Source organism: Mastomys coucha, unplaced genomic scaffold (genome assembly GCF_008632895.1).
Source record: "Mastomys coucha isolate ucsf_1 unplaced genomic scaffold, UCSF_Mcou_1 pScaffold22, whole genome shotgun sequence".
NCBI classification, from domain to species: Eukaryota; Metazoa; Chordata; class Mammalia; order Rodentia; family Muridae; genus Mastomys; species Mastomys coucha.
In genome coordinates, this window is record NW_022196905.1 from 103,570,968 (window position 1) to 103,590,996 (window position 20,029).

The window sequence follows — 20,029 nt, forward strand, 5'->3', positions numbered from 1 at the left end:
TCTCTGCCCCGAGCCAGCCTTCCCGTGCTCGCTTGTCTGAACAGGACACGGAACAGCCAGACCTGCTCTCCGGACTGCTTGCACTGCAACCTGCCTGAGATTAGTGCACACACTGGGAGCTGCAACCCAAACAAAAGCCTGAGAGAGTCTCAGAAGCACTGAAGCACCCCCTACTTTCTACAGTTAGCCCCTCCCTTCCTGCGAATAAAAGAATCCGAGAGGACTGCAGTATCCTGAATCTAACACCAGGGAGAGTCAAAGGTACAAGAAACTCCAGATCAGGTACTAAGAATTATAAATTGACAATCACAAAAATTAGATACCTAAAGATGAGAAACACAATAAATAACTTTTGGGTTTTATGTGATGCTATTTTGAATGGTTCTAAAGGAATGGATTTAAAGGAAATGGACACTGCCAATTATTGTTAATTCAAGTTAATTCAATGTTAAGTTTCAATTATATCCTAATAAGTATGTTGGTTTACTATATCTTCTCAAAAAACAGGGCCCTAAGATAAACATGTAGGGACCTTAGAAAATGGATTAAGAAATTTTATAAGCCGGGCAGTGGTGGTGCATAACTTTAATCCCAGGACAGCCAGGGCTATACAGAGAAACCCTGTCTTGAAAAACCAAAACCAAACAAAAAAACAAAAAAAAATCATCTATATCTTAGGATCTCCAAGAACACCTGCAACCACCTTACATTTGCTAGCACAAGCTGTTGCAAGACACCATCCATACATAATAGTTTTTTGTTTTGTTTTGTTTTTTGTCTTTGTTTTTGGTATTTTCGAGACAGAGTTTCTCTGTATAGCTCTGGCTTTCCTGAAACTCACTCTGTAGACCAGGCTGGCCTCGAACTCAGAAATCCACCTGCCTCTGCCTCCCAAGTGCTGGGATTAAAGGCATGCCCCACCACTGCCTGGCATAATAAATGTTTTTAAACTTAAAAAAAATCTGTTAATAACAAAGGCATTTTTTTTAAAAGATTCATTTTTATTTTATGTGTGTCCTGGAGATCAGCTGAGGCTTGGCACTGTGTGGCAGAGCTGGAGTCCCAGAAGAGAGCCCAGGGGAGACTGTTGGTGAAGGTGCAGCCCAGCTGGAGCAGGTGACTCAGCATTTTGGGATGACTTACTAAGAGCAGCAGTAATGGAGAGGAGCTAGCCAGAGCTTAGAAGACAAGCTGTGTGTGCTGCAGAGGTTAGAGCCAGAGAAGTGACCCAAGGCCTTTGGAGAAGTCTGAAAGATGGTAAGTGAATCCTAAATGTTGGATATTCAGTTATTTACACTTTTGGAGTTTGGTTTTTGCTTTATTCAAAGTGTAACTGTGCCATGGTTCTTTCCTCTTGACTTAAGTTCGTAATTTTGGTTTTGAGGAGCCCACAGTTGAGAAGACACTGGATTTTTCCCCCTCTCATATACTAATTACACCCTGACTACAGTTTCCCCTCTCCTCTCCTCCTGGTACCCACTTCTCCCTCACCCACTCTTCCTCCATTCCATTTAGAAAAGGGCAGGCCTCCCTGGGATATCAACCAAACATAGCATGTCAAGTTGCAATAAGACTAGGCACCTCCCCTTATATTAAGGCTGGACCAGGTGACCCACTAGGAGGAAAAGGGTCCCCAAAGCAGGCAAAAGAATCAGAGACAGCCCCCTTTTCCACTGTTAGGATTTCTACAAGAAGACCAAGCTACACAACTGCAATATATATGCAGAGAGCCTAGGTCAGCCCTATGTAGTCTGTGAGCCCAAGTTACTTAATTGTGTGAGTTTTCTTATGGTGTCCATGTCCCCTTTGGCTCCTACAATCCTTCCTGCATCCCATTTCCTGCAGTTTACCAAGCTCCGCTGGATGTTTGGCTGTGGGTCTCTGCACCTGCTTCCATCGGTCTCCTTGAAGTCTCCTTGAAGATGATTTTGCTAGACTCCTGTCTATAAATATAGCAGAATATCAAAAGGAATTCGAAATCATTTTATTGACTTTTTTTCTTTTAATGGCAGTCCTGTTTGGTTCTCTCCAGAGGACTATCCAGCCTCTGATTCCTGGTCCTCCAGGCCATGTCAGGGATGAGGTTCCTTTCCTGGCATGGGTCTCAAGCTGGACGAGTCATTGGTTGGCTACTCCCCTAACTTCTGCACCACATTCACCATAGCACATCTTGTAGGCAGGTCAAAGGTTTTAAAGCTGAATTGGTGTCCCAAGCCTACTTGAGGTCTTCCCTGGTTACAGGAGATAATTGCTTCAGGCTGCTTGTCACCCCTTACTAGGACTCTTAGCTAGGTTCATCCTTGTAGATTCCCGGGAGTTTCCATTGCATTAAATTTCTACCTTGCCTCCAAAATGCACCCCCATTCTAGGTGTCTCTCCCAGAGCTCTCTCTCCCCCTAAACCCGCACACCTGATTCCCAACCCCAACTGTCCCCAGTCTACCTATAATTCTATTCCCTTCCCTAGGGAAAGTCATTGCCACTCCCACCCCCTTGCGCCCTCCTTTTTTCTTAGCCTTTCTGGGTCTGTGAATTGTAGCATGATTATTCTTTACAGCTAATATGTACTTACAAGTGAATACATACATGTTGGCCTTTCTGGGTCTGGGTTACCTCACTCAGATGATTTTTTTTTCTAATTCCATCCATTTGCCCTGCAAATTTCATGATGCTATTTTTTTAGGATTTTTTTTATATGAGTACAGTACACTGTTGCTGTCTTCAGACACACCTGAAGAGGGCATCAGATCCCATTACAGATGGTTGTGAGCCACCATGTGGTTGCTGGGATTTGAACTCAGGACCTCTGGAAGACCAATCAGTGCTCTTAACTGCTGAGCCATCTCTCTAGTCCAATTTTTTTTTTAACAGCTGAATAATACTGCATTATGTAGATGTACTGCATTTTCTTTATCTGTCCTTCAGTTGCGGGACATCTAGGTTGTTTCCAACTTCTGGCTACTATGAATAAAGCTAAGCATAGCTGAGCAAGTGTTTTTAGAAACAGGGTTTGTTTCTCTGCATACCCCTTAAAACTCACTGTGGAGACCAGGCTGGTCTCAGACTCACAAAGATCAGCCTGCCTCTGCCTTCCAAGTACTGGGATAAAATATCCTGTCAAGATTGGTTATTTTAAAAAAGACAACTCTTTTTTTTTTTTTTTTTTTTTTTTTTTTTTTTTTTTTTTGGCTTTTTCGAGACAGGGTTTCTCTGTGTAGCTCTGGCTGTCCTGGAACTCACTCTGTAGACCAAGCTGTCCTCGAACTGAGAAATCCGCCTGCCTCTGCCTACCAAGTACTGGGATTAAAGGCGTGGGCCACCACTGCCCGGCAAAGAGACAACTTTTAAAAAAAAATATTAATTAATTAATTAATTATATGTAAGTATACTGTAGCTGTCTTCAGATGCACCAAAAGAAGAAGTTAGATCAGATCTCATTACGGGTGGTTGTGAGCCACCATGTGATTGCTGGGATTTGAACTCAGGACCTTCAGAAGAGCAGTCAGTGCTCTTAACCACTGAGCCATCTCTCCAGCCCAAGAGACAACTTTTAACAGTTTGAATTTGTAAGGCTGTGGGACTTTTTACGTTGGTAATGTGTCTTATGATAATTTTATTAGTGTAATCTTGGGGATTAAACAAGAAAGGGAAGGTTGTGGCTGAACCTTTTGTGCATTTGTGTGTCAAGTTGACAAGTCAGTTGTTCTGGCTAGTTTTATGTCAACTTGACACAAGCTTAAGTCATCAAAGAGGAGGGTGCCTCAACTGGGAAAATGCACTCATAAGATTAGGCTGTAGGAAAGCCTGTAGGGCATTTTCTTGATTGATCTGTGGGAGAGCTTGTGGGTGGGGGTCACCTCTGGGCTGGTGTTCTGAGTAATGGAAGGTAGCAGGTTCAGCCAGGAGCGGTGCTCTCGCATACCTTTAATCTCAGCACTTAGTGCTGGGTGGGGTCAGAACCTTTCCTCTTGCCTCCTGCGGTTGACTGTCCAGCCAAATCTGACCGAATACTAAAAGGAAGTCCCCGATTCGTGCTGATGCCTGCTGTACTGGTGGCATTTGTATAGGCACCAAATTGGAATGGGTAGCAGTAGCAATAATACAAATGAACACAGACGTCATGTGACTGGAAAGAGCAGACATAGCCACTGGGCTCTAAGAGCCATATGGATGGCAACACGGGAACCTTGGTCAGCAACAAGCTATGCTAACAGTTGGGCAGTGTTCAGAGGTATGACTTTATGATGGCCCAGCAGCAAAATGAAAAGCTGTCCGGTGATTGGGCAGATGTTGAAGGAAATATAGAAAAACTGGAGCTCCTGGTGGCTTATGTGCAGTCTCCCACCTTCTGAGACCCCCAGGGAATTGGGAAGCTGATACTTTTACAAAGGCAGGGACCACATTCACCCCCAGATACACCAAGAAGCAGCTTGCTGGATTCATATAGTTGGCCACAGGAGCCAGCATGGGATGGGATGGAAAATACCAAGTGCTGGCATTCCAGCAAAATTCTCCAACATTCAGCATGCCATCCAGTCCTGTGAAGCTGTGTATGGGGGCTATGATAGAATGCACATTTAAGCTAACCTGCCTGTTAAGGGACTGCCAAATATATATATGTTCCCTGCTGGTCAATGAGCAGTTTATGTCCTCGCTTGTGTAGACACCACAGGCCGAACACAAGCCTTTCCCTGCAGACAAGCAACGAGTGAGCTTGAATAACAGTGCAACTTAGGGAAATGATGTGGCACAAGATGTAGCCAGCAGAAATGCCAGCCTGGCCAGAGGAGAGCAGTTCGGCTAGGGGAATGTGACATATGGAAGCCAGATCTGTGTCCCCACATCATGTAGGTGGCAGGCATACCCACTTACTACTTTCTTGCAAGCCATGCACCCCAGGGCCTGTTGGCTAACCACTTGCAATGGACTCGCTCAGAATCCAAAGAGCAAAGCTGGGAGGGAAACTGGGCAGTATGCCTGTCTGTCCGCCTGCATTCCCACAGCTCTGAGACATCTCTTTTTGAACAAGCCCCAGGTGAAACTGAGGACTCTTGACCTCAATGGAAACCAGGCTGTCTGTGGTAAAGAGTGGTAGACAAGCTACAAACTCCCAGCAGCCCTCAGGATGAGGTAAATGTGTCCTCAGGACTCTACTTGGCTACCTTGCCAAGTACTCATTTGAATCTAAACTAAGCATAGCTGGATATAGCAAGGTGCCCCACTGACAAGAGTGAGCCCAATGCTCCTGTGTCACCTCTGTCTGCCCCACAGGCTACAGGAAAGACAGAGGACTCTCGCAGTCCCTCCCTGCTTAGCAGATCTCAGCCCTGCTCAAGACCCAACTGGTCAGATATGCTCCCCTAAAAAAAAAACATTGGGCTGGTGAGATGGCTCTATGGGTAAGAGCACCGACTGCTCTTCCAAAGGTCCTGAGTTCAAATCCCAGCAACCACATGGTGGCTCACAACCATCTGTAAAGAGATCTGACACCCTCCTTTGGTGTGTCTGAAGACAGCTACAGTGTACTTATAATAATGAATAAAACTTTAAAAACAAAAAACAAAAATCATTTCTTTAAAGCAGACAGTGGTGGTGCATACCTTTACTCCCAGCACTCAGGAGGCAGTGGCAGGCAGGCATCTGATTGGGTTCAAGGCTCGCATGGTCTACAGAGTTTTAGGATAGCCAGGGTTACATAAATATTGAAAAAAAAAACCCAAAAAACCCAAAAAAACCAAAAAACCCAAACCAAACCACACTAAAAAACTAAAACCAAAATAAAACATTTATTTAAACCTAGGTGTTGTGGTATACCCTTGTAACCTCAGTACTGGGGAGCCTTAGGCAGGAGTACCACAAGATACAGGCCAGTCTCACATAGTGAGATCCTGTCTCTCTCACACACAAAAACAATTCTTAGGAGAAGTGGCAGCCAGGTCAGCTGAGACAGAAGAACTGGGTACAGAGGTCGTCCTGTCGACCCAACAGGCCTTTAGCAGGGATGAACTCCAGAGGTACGGACTCAGGCATCTTCTTCTTCAGGTCCTGCTCAAAGATCTGCAAAGGACAGATGGAAGTCCTGGACTGAATATAGTAGTCCCCGAGACATGTACCCAACAGCCCTGTGCAGGACACTCACCTCATATGCAGTAAGTTCCAGCAGTGGTGCAATGCTGACCTCAGGGACAGATAGCACCTGGTTGATGACACTGGCAGCTCTGGACACCTCAGGGTGGTAGTGCTGCTGGAGGGTCTAAGGGGAGCACACAGTGATGTTAACAGGGACTTCATGGGACACACTGGCAGGGCCTTGGGATGGAGCTTGAAGCCCTGAGCCAGTGTGGGGTGACTGAGTTCCCTGTGTGACCAAGATCCCTGGGGGCTGCTGTAGATATGTCAGTGGAGGTTCAAGTGACTTCCCAAATCTCAACAGGCAGGTGACTCACCTGCAGTTCCCACAAGCAGCTCTCCAAGGCACGGCTCCTGGCTGGGTCCTTCTCCATTGGGTCATATGGATCAGCATCTAGCTCTAGAAACAGATCAGGGTTCTGTCATTTCCATTTGTCACCAAGCCTTTTGGGCCATAGGAGGCAGGAAGGATTCTTGCCAGGGTGTGCCATCATGCCCTCATGTGCTCACCAGGGCCCTGTGGGCGGTGCACCATAACTCGGCAGGCAGGGTGTCTACGCAGCAGGTTGCAAATTAAGGGCAGGACCATAAGCAGGGCCTCAGGAGGTGCTGTTAGCGCCAGCCGGGCCAGGCGTTTGGCAAAGGCAGCTACCAGGTAGGCAGGGAGGTGGCTGGGAGGGCAACAGGTATAAGAAGATAGGTCTCCAACATCGTTCCTCCTCCTCCCCAAACAGGACTATAACCCCCACACTCACGAGGATGAAAGGAAAAGGTCAGCCAAGTGAAAGAAACGGGCTCGGTACTTGACATGAAAGATGGATGGATCCAGGAGACCATAGAGCTTTTGGTAGAAGTCAGGGTACTCCCTGAGGGAGAGACCAGAGAGGATCGTGAGGTGAGCTGGTTAAAGGGACAGGACCCCAGGCAACTAAGACTTCATCCTCCCTCCTCTCCTTGCACCTCATCTGCTCCAACCTCCCCGAGGTGAGCAACACAGGCACATAGAGAGAAGATAGAGAGCAGACCAATGTAATCCTGTCTGACACTCACAGGTTATGCTTATGGATTAGGATGAAAAGTCCGTTCAAGGCCAGGAGGCTGATGGCACCACCTGAGAAACACAGGAAGACATGAGGCCACAGCTTGCTCACCCTGAGCCTAAGCAAGGGAGGGATGACTATAGTTGCACATGGCCGGCCTATAGTGTCACTACCTAAGGCCACATGCAAGAAGGGCATGGAGCTTAGCTGCAGTCTGTCACAGTCTGGAGCTGTAGCTTGGCCCACACACACAATGAGTGGCCCTTCCCACATAGCCTAGGTGGAAGTCCCACTTACCCACATCACAAGCACTTGTGAGGAAGTCAATCATGAGTGTAGGCTGAGCCAGGTGGGGCAGGATGGAGTCATGCATGGCCACTAGCACCTTCTTGTACAGGCTGAGGGGCAGCTGCGGAGATTGTGTTAGTCAGGGAAGACATTTCCCTTGTCCCCAATCCTCACACCAAAACTGGGCATATCCACCCACCAGATTCTACCTTGTGCTTGAGGAAGCCAAGCCACATCTCCTGGAAAGCTTTCTTGTGCTCCTGTAATGGGACCAGGCAGTACATGTATCCTGACACACCCAGCCCCTCCTTGCCAACACTGGCCCACCCTGCCCTTCTGGACCTTTCATCCTGACAGCCCTATGGCAGTCTGCAATGCCATGTCTCAGCCAGCACAAGGAGAGACAAGGTACACAGATGTTGGGGACTAGCTCTGAAGCTGGTCACAGTAACACATAAAAGGGGCATTGCTTGAGAGAGTGGAGTCCATGCACTGCCTGTAATCTACCCAGAGAAGAGAAGACTGTGCCAAGGAAGGTCCTCGAGTCTGAAAGCATCTCACCTTCAAGTGCACGACCTTCCACTTGCTTGATGTCTCTGTAATTACAGCAGAGAGAGGTCACCAACTTATAAGACAGTGGCTAGCCAAGCTGATAGACTGGAACTCTGTCCAGCAGCCCACCTACAAAGGGGCAGGCTCCCGTGGGACTTCAAGTGCCCGGAACTCACGTGCATGCTTCACATAGAAGTTGGTGAGTTCACTCTCTTGGAGGGGTAGGTTCACAGCAGACAGCAGTGTGAAGGCATTGTTCCAGAAGGTGAGTGACACCTGCAGGAAGCCTAGCCTAAGCAGCTGGTCAGACTGCTACCACCTACCTGCCTCCCTGAGGTGCCAGGACACAGGGTGGTGATGAGACCCAGCTATTTACCTCAGGTTGCTGGCTGGTGGCCTGGGCCATGATGCTAGTGGCCATCTGCATTGTGTGGTACTTGACGTCATCATATTCCAAGTACTCACAGAACTGGGAGATAAGCAGGCTGTGGTCTTCCTCTGGGGTGAGCAGGCCTCCTACCACTGCCTGGGGACAGAAACAGGGTGAGTGGGAAGTGGTCCTAGCTCGACCAAGAAGAATGCTGCAAGACTCAAACCACCAACTTTGTCTGTCATTTCCTCTCCAACTGATAAGACACTCAAAGACCAGTGAGCAGGAAGCCTTGCTCAGCTCCCAGATCAAGACAAGACAGGAATGATCCCCCCAGCTATCTGGTCAGCCTGCTGGCTCATGGGATGGACGGCCTTAGGCGGTGGCCACCACAGTCCTCCAGGTCCCACCAAGGCCTCACCCTGAAAAGTGTTCGGGGGAAGAGGTAGTGGCTTTCCCACTGGGGCTTCTCCAGGGGCTTTGCTCCTTCCAGCTGCACAAACTTCATGAGCGTCTTGAGGGCCAGTTCCTGGGATGCAGAGAAGAGTGACCATGAGGCCTCCACTCTCCAGGAGGGAGGATCTCTCAGAACCAAGCTTAGGCCTGGGCCAAGAACTAGGAGAGAAAGGAAGCCAGACCCCAGCTTATCTCGCTCCATGTCATATATGTGTGACGATGGTGACATGTTCTTGCTAACCTGGGTCAGAACTTATAACAGAACTTGGCCTGAGGCATGTATACAAGCTGGATCTGCAGGAGAGGCCACCTTACTATTAGTCCCCCAGTTTTGGAGGTGCCTCGGTAAACGTGACAATGTACAGAGCAGATGTCCTGCCCAGGACTAGGGTTACAGACTCCATGTCAGGGCCAGAAGAGTCACAGCACACAGTGAAAAAGCACATGGGAGATAAAGATGTCTAGGTAGAAGTCTCTCAGACAAGTGAGGGAAGAGAAGGCCCCTACCCCTGCTTTAGAGATGAGGGGAGAAGCTAGGCCAAAGACTCACCTTGACCTGGAAGGAGGGATGGGTCAGGAGTTCCTCCAGGCGGTTACAGCAGCTGCGGTAGCGGTGTCTCATCCACACCTTGTATTTGTATGTGGCTCCCTGGGATCCTGGGGACGGAGTTAGGAGAGCTAACTCGCACTGATATTTATGTGTCCCAAGCCAGACCAAGGTCCCAAACCCAGCCTCATCTTCCCTATGTCTTTCATCTTCACAGTTGTAAACCTGCACTACAGGGATCCCAGACCAGGGCTTGGAAAGGACAGTTTCTGAGCCCTGTAAACTGGGAGTGGGTATTGAAATGCAGTTCTCTCTCAGGATCTAGATCTCCCAAACACTAGGGCAGTGTGACAGTACCAAACTTTGGAAATGGCGCAAATAAAACACAAGAAAAAAAAAAAAAAAACGGCTATGTATATGAATTCATTCAGTCCTGGCAAATACACGGATCTCACTTCCTGAGCCACAATGACTCGACTGCATCCTCCCACCAGACCGCATGGTCTATGACAGGGCCCTGGCTCAGGGGTGTTCCTATGTTGACAAGGCGTCCCACTGGAACTACCTGGCGGAGAGTACCCCTCGGCCTCCAGGTCACTCACCTGCCAGGACCGTGTCTTCGCTAGGCAGCGAGCCCACGAACAGCTCTTCCCGCTCCAGCAAGGTACCGAAGAGTCGGCTGCACGTGCGCACTCCTTCCTTGATCTCCTCGGGGTCCTCGGACTGAGACGGGAGGCCCGACAAGGTGACGCTCGGCCCCGTCCTGACTCCCACTTGCCTCCCCAGGTCCGCCCCTGCCACCCGCGCGGCTCACCTGAAGCACAGCCAAGATGTCGAACACCGCGTTCGCCTGGCCACGACTCGTCAGCACCGCCTCCAGTAGGCGGCCGAGCTCTTGCCTGGAGCCCGCGGAAGCCTGGTGCCGCTCCATGCCGCCGCGCCGCCGCTAACTGCTGCTCTCGGAAACCTATGAGTCTGTGTGTGCGCCGAGTGTAGGCGCTCCCGTGACGTCACCAGCACCGTAGGTCGCGGAGCTGGTGTACGTCATCAAAGAGCGCCGAGCGCACGCGGCAGCTATGGCCCTGTTCCACGTAGCGCGGTATGCGGGCCCGGAGGCTGCGGGGCTGGGGGATACGGAGGCAGAGGCGGGCAGCCGGGCCCGAGTGCTGCTCGAGCGGCTGCAGAACAGAGCCCGTGAGCGACAGCAGCGGGAGCCGGAGCTCGAGTCCACCGGAACGGCCGCGGAAGCGGCAGGCAGGCGCCGACGGCGGCCCCGACGGCGGCGCAGGGTGAGCGGCTCGGCGACTCAGAATTCGGAGGCTCCTAGGGCGAAACGGCAGAAAGCTGACAAGGACGTGGGCGCAGGTGGGCCGAGAGTGCGCAGTGTGGACGGGGCATGGAGGCTCCCTGCTTGCGCTGCGGGGTTGACGTCCCCTAAGCTGTACTGTGTTGCTCAGGGAGAGATGAGGAGACTCGGGAGGAGCTCAGTGCCCACGCAGAGGAGCCAGGTGCGAGCCCTCAGGAGGATGTCCAGAGACCCCCGGCTCCAGGCCGGGTGCTGGGGGGCTTTGCAAAAAGGAAGACACCAAAGGTGAGTGAGCCTGTCGGCGGTTCTTTTCGTCCTCCCGGGACTCTTCAGTTCTTAGCGGGAAGGATTTTGTTTTGTTACGTAGCCTTAACCTTAGAAAGCGCGAGGCTTATAGAGTTCTTTGGGATATGCATGGGCGCTCTTGAAACTGAAATCCAGAGACGGACGGGTAAGAACTTTTGGGATAAGCCCTGTGGTGTGCCTGGCTGCCCCTGTTAAAAGCAAAATTTCTTGCCGGGCTATGGTAGCGCACGCCTTTAATCCCAGCACTTGGGAGGCAGAGGCAGGCGGATTTCTGAGTTGGAGGCCAGCCTGGTCTACAGAATGAGTTCCAGGACAGCCAGGGCTATACAGAGAAACCCTGTCTCGGAAACAAACAAACAAAAAAAGTAGAAAGCAACATTTCTTGGTGCATGGAGACAGTTGCTGGGCTGGTAGGCTTATGGGCAAAGTATCCAGATTGTGGACTTCATGCAGGGTGTTTAGTGTGCTAGGGTACGGTGTCTGCTGGTCCGGGTGTCCTGTCCAAAGGTTGCAAGAGTGGGTGGTGGTGAAGGGTTGAAGAAAGACTGGTTAGGGTCTCTTCTATTGTAGTTCCTGGTCCCTAATGACCCTACAAGCCTGGAGCTTTCTGGAGAAGGTTTGCACTTTTTCTTGCATTCAGGTCCAGCCTTTCTTGCCAGCGTGGTTGGCTAAGCCAAGCTGTGTCAGGAAGAGTGTTACTGAGGATCTTACTCCTATTGAGGACATCCCTGAGGTTCACCCTGACTTGCAGAAGCAGTTGAGAGCTAATGGCATCTCTTCCTACTTTCCAGGTGCTTCAGCCTTGGGCAAATGAGGTGAACCCCCAAGGCAGCTTTCCCTGGGCTGTTAGCGCTGAAGTGTCAGGATGGTGGTTTAGGGGCCCCTACTGCGTCAGTGAGCGTCTGTAGTCTTGGGTCCAGGTCCTTGACGATTACCTGAGAGGCCTTATGCAGTCCAGGTGGCATCTTTGTCTGGGAGGGTTCCTGTGTGAGGCGGTGTATCACGGCATTTGCTTGACGCTCCTTCCCGGTCTTCCTTCCAGTCCAGGCAGCTGTGATTCCCGCCCTCCTCGAGAGTGCTGATAGTGGGTTTCTTATAGGCAGAGGGGGCTACCAGCCTAGCGACCTCTGCGTCTCTGCTCCAACGGGCAGTGGGAAAACCCTGGCCTTTGTCATCCCCGTGGTACAAGTGAGTATGAGGGCACAGATTTCCAGCTGGAGCAGAGCAGGGAGGGGGCAGTGGCACAGATCGTCTCCATCTCTGCAGGCCCTGTTGCATCGAGTGGTCTGTCACATCCGTGCACTGGTTGTGCTTCCCACCAAGGAGCTGGCCCAGCAGGTATTTTTCAGCTCTGCATCCAGAAGTCTGTATCCCCAGCTGTAGTTGCCCTGCATGTGCATGCTACTAATCTCTTGATAAGAGTCTTTGCTGTGGCAGAGGCCACCATCTACCTTTGGCCAGTGATGGACTCCTTTTGCAGGTGAGCAAAGTATTCAACATCTACACGGACACCACACCCCTGCGGGTTGCCTTGGTGACCGGACAGAAGTCGCTGGCCAAAGAGCAGGAGACCCTTGTCCAGAAGACGTAGGTGTGCCAGGTGGTGGGTTCTTCAAGAGGGCCTTCCTCAGCCCAGCTGGTGTCCTCTGGTTGGGGCGGGGGATCCGTGCTGTACTCATGAGCTTTGAGTTAGATGGCCCTGGGAGGGGCTTCCTTTCTCTGAGTCTCTGTGGTTTGTAGAGCAGATGGTTTCCGTTGCCTAGCTGACATTGTGGTGGCCACACCTGGCCGCTTGGTGGACCACATTGACCAGACTCCAGGATTCAGCCTCCAGCAGCTCCGCTTCCTGGTAGGCCACCTTCTGGACATCTGGGCTTCTAGCTGGGGTGATCTCCGCAGGGAGTCTTCTTCATTTGGCCCTTGCTTCTGTCTGTCATAGATCATTGATGAGGCTGACCGGATGATAGACAGTATGCACCAGTCCTGGCTGCCAAGAGTGGTGGCAGCAGCCTTCTACAGTGAGGGCCCCACAGGCTCCTGTGCCCTGCTCCAGAGGACACAGCCCCAGGCTGTGACTGCTGCCAGGTACCCTGCCTTGCATGAGGGCTGGCTCGTCCATGTACTGCTCCCTATAATAGAGATCAGGGTGGCACAAGGAAACCTATTCTGCTTACATGCCTCTCTTTTTCCAGCACCAGCATTCCCCAGATGCCTCTACAGAAGCTGCTGTTCTCAGCCACACTGACCCAGAACCCCGAGAAGCTGCAGCGCCTTGGCCTCTACCAGCCAAGGCTTTTCTCCACAAGACTGGGACACCAAAGCCCTAAAGACATGGTTGAGGTGGATGAAAACTCGGGGAAGTACACCTTCCCAGTGGGGCTCACGGTGAGCAAGTAGGACATGTGGAGCGGGTTAGGGTATGTGGGGCAGGGTTGGTGGTACCAGGGCTTCTGGCTAGCTCCTGCTGTCCATCTCCCACAGCATCACTATGTGCCATGTAGACTCAGCTCAAAGCCACTCATTGTCTTACACCTGGTCCTCGGGATGAGCTTCTCAAGGGCTCTTTGCTTCACCAACTCCAGAGAAAATTCCCATAGGTAAGGTGAACTAAGGTTAGGGTAGCCAATATACACTAGACTCTAGTACCACCTGGCTTCTATTTCTTTTCTACCCAGGCTTTTCCTATTAGCACAAGCTTTTGGGGGTATAAGTGTGGCTGAATTCTCCTCCCGCTATGGGCCTGGCCAAAGGAAGAAAATCTTGAAGCAGTTTGAACAGGGAAAGATCCAGCTGTGAGTACCTGGAAAGCAGACAGGACCTGCTGTATAGAGTTGGGGTGTAATTGGGACCCTCTAGTTCCTGGGCAGCTGATTTCCAAAAAAGACTTTGAACTAACCCTGGCAGAGTAGGCACAGGGCTGGATGTTTGTTTCTGGCCCTCAGCCCTACTGCCTGTGTCTCATCAGCCTCATCAGCACAGATGCTACTGCTCGGGGCATTGATGTGCAGGGTGTGGAGCTGGTGATCAACTATGATGCCCCACAGTACCTGAGGACCTATGTGCACAGGTAAGGGGTAGTTGGCAATGGCCATTGATAGGCCACATTATGAATTCTTGACCATCCTGTGTATGATCACCTTGCATGATGGTTATGTACAGTGTGGCCAAGAGAGGCACTGTCCTGTCAGGTCTCTGGACCAGGAGCCACTCTCCAAAACTACTCATGCTTGGTTTCAGGGTCGGGAGAACGGCCCGAGCAGGGAAAACTGGACAGGCCTTCACACTTCTCTTGAAAGTGCAGGTAAGATCGGTTAGTTCTTAGTAGATGTCGTGGGCAGATCCAGGCTGCTATGGATGCGGCCTGATCCAGACTCCTTCCCATGAAACCCCTTTCTTCCAGGAAAGGAAGTTCCTTCAGATGGTGTCAGAAGCTGGAGTGCCTGAGCTGACACTTCATGAGATCCCCAGGAAGCTTCTGCAGCCATTGGTTTCTCGTTATGAGACAGCCTTGTCTCAGCTGGAGAAAACTGTCAAGGTGAGGGCTTCTGCAAGTTCAGCCTAGTAATGCCATCACACAGGAAAGGGAGGCAGGCAGGAAGCAGCCTCCTGCCATGGGACGTGCCTGCTTTAGCATGGCGTCTATTGTCTCGCAGTTGTACGTCAAGGGGCTGCAGCTAGCAGTAAGTGTGAAATGGTACAAAGCTCCTTTTCCTCCACAGGAGGAACAAAAGCTGAAGGCAGCCTAGATGGGACCAGGACCCTCGAGGGAACATCCTGCTGAAATGAATGGAAACAACCCTTCTCTCCAGCATCCTGGGCATCTGCTCGTCTTGGGGCAGGCAGCCTAAATGGTGGCCTAGTCCTGAAAAGTAATGGCTCTTGGGTTGGACTGCTGGTCTCCAGTTGGTCTTTGGAAATAAGCTCAGGCGAAGCTGAAGGATGCCTTCAGGAGTGTGACCAAGAACTATGGTGACTGCAGATTAAAGTGCTAATGCATTAGCATCTCGTGTCTACAGAGATGCTATAGGGAGCCTGGCCCAGCAAAGTCATTAGAGCCCAAAAATAGGTTGGCAGCAGCCTTGAAGATATTTCCTTGGCTACTAGTCTTCAAGATCATACTTTATAATAAGCCACCATCCGTTTAAGTTCTTAAATGATGGGAGAGTCCTTCCCTGAATATAGTCAAGGAGACTTAGCACTTACCTGTGCTTTTAAGAAGGCCTGTTTTTGAAAAGTCTGTGTATTAATAGAGATAAACATTTTCATTTGTATTCAGAAAAAAATAAATTGACCACTTGAACCCATACAAATTCCTGATAGCTCCAACACAGCCACTTTACTACTCTAACCCAGGCTTAACTACTACTATACCTAGGCTATCCCAAAAGTGCACCACAGGCTACAGGTGCTATCTTCAGGCCTTTGGTAGCTCTAGGAACTTGGATAAGGGGAAGCTTTCCACAGCTTTGCCCCAACCCTCCCCCACCTTTTAAATTTCACATATATGAGTGTTTACATGCATGTATGTCTGTACAACATATGTGCCTAGTGCCCAAGGAGGCCAGAAGTGTTTGTTGGATCCCCTAGAACTGGAACTACAGGCAGTTGTAATCTGGATCCTCTACAAAAGCTGTAACTACTGCACCATCTCTGTGTTCCTGTCCAAGTCCTTTCTAAATCGAGCTACCACAGCCCTGGCTTCCCTAACTGATGCCTTGTTGCAGTTGTGTTGGTTTTGCCTTCTCCCTGTGGCCATTCAGAACATACATTGCCCTAGACTCAAGCTAACATCACTTTTCTTTCTCATACGATCAGACCCTTTCCCTACCTACACCCAGAGATCTCCCGAACACTGTCTGCCAGGATTGAGTTAGTAAGGTCATGTGCTGGCTTTCTGTCTGAATTGGTGATACTAAAAGGGATAGGTGCTAAGATAAGGTGGGTGTTCACGGTGTTAGAACAAGCTTAATAACTTGTAATAAGACCAAACTGACATTTAAAGTGCTTGAAGATTACAGTTGTAATGTTTGGTTCATGTGTATTGAGCCCAGGAAATGTTTTTTCCAAAGCATATTTTAACTGGAAATGCCTGTTTTCTAACAAAATCTTAGGTAGAGCCTAGTAGTAGGAATAAAGTAGGCAAAGCCACTGTGGGAGGTACAAGACCCATAGCAGCATCAGACATTTTGCAGAAGAGTTTAAAACTGGGGGAATAATTTCTGCAGAAGCACCAAAAACAAACATGGGCTCATGTCTGCATCAATCCTGCCAGGCAGATGCTACTGAAGCCACCTTATCACCTTGGTCCCTGAACACAGTGGCTCAACAGTGCCCTGCCCCTCAGTAGAACACAAGACAGTGAAACAATTGGAGTAACACTCATCACACTATAGGGCCTGTTTATGTTCCTGACCTGTAGTGGTTACCTTACAGCTTTTTCTGGCCTAGAAACTGGCTGGTGTCTGATCCTAGCTCTGTGGAATCTACATCTGATCCTCGCCTCCTGCTGTGTGGGAAGTTGCTCACTGGGGAGTAGTGTGGAAAACCGCTTGAGCCACACCCCGAGACAGGCGCTGGCTTTCCCTATCCCGAGAGTGCGCGATCTCATAAACAAAGCCCTTATTTGGCTAAGCTTGTTGCCCTTGGTTGCTTCTGCATTTGGTGACCTATCCGCTTTTGCCACGTGGCCCATTGGGATTGGCTAAGCTTGGGAGTGCTTAATGGCCGAGGGCGTTGCCCTTGGTGCTGAAGACTGTTGAAGGTTCCTGAATAAACTGCTAAAAGAAGAGCTCATGGGTTGTGTCTTTCTTGCTGGTTGAGGCGGATGCAATAAGTGGAGGCCCGGACGGGGAACTCACTCTTCCTTCACTCGAGGAGACTCAGAACTTTTTGTAGTCAGGGCAGCCGGTTGGTAAGTTCCCAGGTAAGTTGGGGCAATAAGGACCTCGGAAGTAGAGGCAATAAGGACCTCGGGAGTTGGGGCAATAAGGACCTCGGAAGTAGAGGCTATAAGGACTCCAGGAAGGAGCAGTAAAGTTTCGCGGAGTAGCGAAACAAAAGTAAAACAAAAGTAAAGATGGGCGCCTCGCAATTGCACCCAAATTTTCTGGCTCTTTAAGAGCTGTTATTGTCAAAAAATTTAGAAATTAAGAAGAGCACACTGGAGAGGTTCCTTAGTGAGTGTGACACTGCTGCCCCTTGGTTCGCGGTGTCTGGGAACCTCACCCTTTCATGCTGGGATAAGCTAGGGAAGGATCTAGATTTCTCCTGGGACTAGGGAATTTTGAAAGCAGGGCTAAGACCTATATGGAAGCTCCTTAGGAGCTGTTTGGAAGATCAGTGCTGTTCTAAGGCCTTGGAAGAGGGGAAAGCCACATTAGAACAGCTGAAGGAAGAGCGATCTGTGAAGTCAGAGAAGGGAGCTTCAGATACCAAGTGGTCTGATACAGATGAGGAATTACAGGTTTTGATTGAGAAGATTGAGAGAAGCTCTATTAAAGAGAAGCGCAGGAAGAAGGGCCCAGAGAATGACACGGGCCCCCCAGGCTGCGTGCTGTCAGCGCCTCCCCCCTACAATCCAATCAACAGTGGTGGTTCAGGCCGCTCCTTCTGCCTAGAGGTTTGGCGATGGTGAGGTTGGAGCTCCAGCTCATCTGTCCAGTTTTTCAAGATGCTCAAGGAAACAGATATGAGGAACCGCTCGATTTTAAAGTAATTAAATCCTTGGCTGAATCTGTTCGTACTTATGGCATTACTGCCTCTTTTACTTCAGCTCAGGTGGAGGCTCTTGATAGACATTGCATGACGCCAAGTGACTGGAGCAGTCTGGCTCGCGCTTGCCTGAGCCCAGGGCAGTATTTGGATTAGAAGACATTTTTGATTGAGTATGCTAGTGAGCAAGCTGCTGCAAATCACGCTGCAGGAAATCCTGCCTGGGATCGAGATATGCTACTAGGACAGGGTAGATTTGCTAATCAACAGACAGGCTATCCAGTGCAGGTATTTGAGCAAGTTAACCAGATTGCCATAAAAGCTTAGAAGTCTTTACCAAAAAAAGGGGAGGTGAGTGGTAATCTTACTAAGATCTTACAGGGACCCACGGAGCCCTTTTCAGACTTTGTAGCTAGATTGGTAGAGGCTACAGGCAAAATCTTTGGTGATCCTGATGCTGCTATGCCATTAATCAAGCAGCTGGTCCATGAGCAGTAAACAAAAGAATGCAGAGCTGCCATTACTCCTTACAAGAATAAGGGGCTGGAGGCCTGGATGAAAGTGTATAGAGAGTTAGGGGGTCCTTTGACTAATGCTGGTCTTGCAGTTACAGTCATTCAGCTTGCTCAGAACAAAAGAGGAAGTTCCGGGGCATGTTTCAAATGTGGAAAGTTGGGCCACCTTAAAAGGCAATGCCCAGAACGAAGAAATGCTGAAGGCACCGAAAACAGCCAACGCCCGAAACAGCCTGGTCTTTGCCCTAGATACAAGAAGGGGAATCATTGGGCCAACGAGTGTAGATCAGTGAGAGACATTAATGGCCAACCCCTTACTCAACTATGGTGGAGCTCATTCAAAAAATGGGCAGAGGGGCCCATGTCCCCAGGACCTGCAAATATATGGGGCAGTAGAGAATCAGGCCACAGAGTCAGCACAGGAGAGGTGGCCGACCCTTCGTCATCCGAGGGACCACGGAGAGCCACTGCCGGCTCAGCAAGATTAGACCTCCGCTCCACCACCAGACTCGTATTAACTCCTCAAATAGGGGTACAATTTATAGAGACAGATTTTAAGGGACCCCTTGAGCCAGGCACAGTGGGGTTATTACTTGGCCGATCATCTTCTGCCCTAAGAGGATTGATTGTCCACCCTGGCGTGATCGATCCTGATTACACCGGTGTTATAAAGATCATGGTGGCTTCTCCTAGGGGCATTACGGCCATTTCTCCAGGAGATAGAATTGCCCAACTAGTCATCCTTCCTAGTCTACATGCCAAGTTTGCGGCCAAGTCACAAGAGAAAGGGGAGAGAGGGTTTGGCTCAACAAGAACAGATTTGACATTCTTGTCTCTAGATTTAGATCAAAGGCCAGTTCTTGAATTAAAGGTAGAAGGAAAAGCTATCCTAGGCCTATTAGATACGGGAGCTGATAGAAACATTATTACAAAAAAGGATTGGATGACCAGTTGGCCGGTACAGGCTTCCTCTCAGACCTTACAAGGCCTTGGTTATGCTAAGGCTCCAGATATGAGTACAAGACAGCTGAAGTGGCAAGATAAAGAGGGACATTCCGGAGTTATGCAACCCTATATGTTAGAGTTACCAATTTCCTTATGGGGAAGAGATATGTTGAAAGATATGGGGTTTAAGTTGAGTAATGAATATTCTGACACTGCCCAAAGAATGATACAAGATATGGGGTACTTTCCCGGCTGTGGGTTAGGGAAGTACCTCCAAGGGCGTAAGAGTCCTATTTCAACAAGGTAATGACAGCCTAGACAGGGGTTGGGTTTTTCCTAGGGGCCACTGAGGGAGGTATTCCTATTACTTAGAAGACAGAGGAGCCAGTATAGGTTCCTCAGTGGCCACTCTCCTCTGAAAAGTTGACTGCTACAAACACCCTGGTGGCTGAACATTTGTCCCTGAAACATATCAAACCTTCAGTCTCCCCTTGGAATACTCCCATATTTGTTATTAAAAAGAAGTCAGGAAAATGACGCCTATTGCATGATTTGAGAGCCATTAACCAACAAATACAAATTATGGGCTCTGTCCAACGAGGGCTACTGCCGTTATCATCTTTGCCAGCCTCCTGGCCCATAATTGTAATTGATATTAAAGATTGTTTTTTCTCCATCCCATTATGTCAACAAGATAGTGAAAGATTTGCCTTTATGGTTCCTTCTTGTAATCATGAGGAGCCAGATCAAAGGTATGAGTGGGTAGTTTTACCTCAAAGAATGGCCAATAGTCCCAGCATGTGTCAACTATTTGTGGGTGAGGCTCTTGCCCCGTTAAGACAGCAATATCCAGGTGTGAGATACG

General features: G+C 49.6%; 2 protein-coding genes across 3 annotated transcripts; one reads left to right on the forward strand and one right to left on the reverse strand.

Moving 5' to 3' along the window:
* Positions 1 to 5,766: 5,766 nt before the first annotated feature.
* Positions 5,767 to 10,406, reverse strand: Noc4l (nucleolar complex associated 4 homolog). Its single transcript, XM_031337341.1, has 15 exons — positions 10,196 to 10,406; positions 9,984 to 10,104; positions 9,385 to 9,491; positions 8,800 to 8,907; positions 8,385 to 8,534; positions 8,185 to 8,284; positions 8,018 to 8,052; positions 7,666 to 7,716; positions 7,466 to 7,577; positions 7,179 to 7,239; positions 6,884 to 6,994; positions 6,639 to 6,799; positions 6,446 to 6,528; positions 6,139 to 6,252; positions 5,767 to 6,056 (listed from the first exon to the last, which is right to left on the reverse strand). The coding sequence occupies exons 1-15, from the start codon at positions 10,310 to 10,312 to the stop codon at positions 5,937 to 5,939; spliced, it is 1,551 nt and encodes a 516-aa protein (XP_031193201.1). The 5' UTR covers positions 10,313 to 10,406; the 3' UTR covers positions 5,767 to 5,936.
* Positions 10,407 to 10,418: 12 nt separating this feature from the next.
* Positions 10,419 to 15,297, forward strand: Ddx51 (DEAD-box helicase 51). Of its 2 annotated transcripts, none has more exons than XM_031337339.1 (15): positions 10,419 to 10,746; positions 10,821 to 10,972; positions 11,634 to 11,784; positions 12,036 to 12,181; positions 12,260 to 12,331; positions 12,474 to 12,580; positions 12,734 to 12,842; positions 12,933 to 13,078; positions 13,186 to 13,378; positions 13,475 to 13,590; positions 13,669 to 13,785; positions 13,959 to 14,060; positions 14,231 to 14,294; positions 14,394 to 14,528; positions 14,713 to 15,297. In XM_031337339.1, the coding sequence occupies exons 1-15, from the start codon at positions 10,458 to 10,460 to the stop codon at positions 14,737 to 14,739; spliced, it is 1,926 nt and encodes a 641-aa protein (XP_031193199.1). In that variant the 5' UTR covers positions 10,419 to 10,457; the 3' UTR covers positions 14,740 to 15,297. The 2 variants fall into 2 exon arrangements, with proteins under 2 accessions (XP_031193199.1, XP_031193200.1); XM_031337340.1 differs by having other exon boundaries at positions 10,839 to 10,972.
* The last annotated feature ends 4,732 nt before the right edge of the window (positions 15,298 to 20,029 follow it).

What these genes read in the sequence shown, in the direction of transcription:
- Noc4l (XM_031337341.1), bottom strand. Translation starts at nt 10,312, where the DNA reads ATGGAGCGGCACCAGGCTTCCGCGGGCTCCAGGCAAGAGCTCGGCCGC. An exon ending in GGAAGGTCGTGCACTTGAAG is followed by an intron (nt 7,717 to 8,017) that starts GTGAGATGCTTT and finishes GTCCCATTACAG; the next exon opens with GAGCACAAGAAAGCTTTCCA. An exon ending in GCTGCTTGTGGGAACTGCAG is followed by an intron (nt 6,253 to 6,445) that starts GTGAGTCACCTG and finishes TGCTCCCCTTAG; the next exon opens with ACCCTCCAGCAGCACTACCA.
- Ddx51 (XM_031337339.1), top strand. Translation starts at nt 10,458, where the DNA reads ATGGCCCTGTTCCACGTAGCGCGGTATGCGGGCCCGGAGGCTGCGGGG. An exon ending in GAGACCCTTGTCCAGAAGAC is followed by an intron (nt 12,581 to 12,733) that starts GTAGGTGTGCCA and finishes TGTGGTTTGTAG; the next exon opens with AGCAGATGGTTTCCGTTGCC. An exon ending in TCCAGCAGCTCCGCTTCCTG is followed by an intron (nt 12,843 to 12,932) that starts GTAGGCCACCTT and finishes TGTCTGTCATAG; the next exon opens with ATCATTGATGAGGCTGACCG.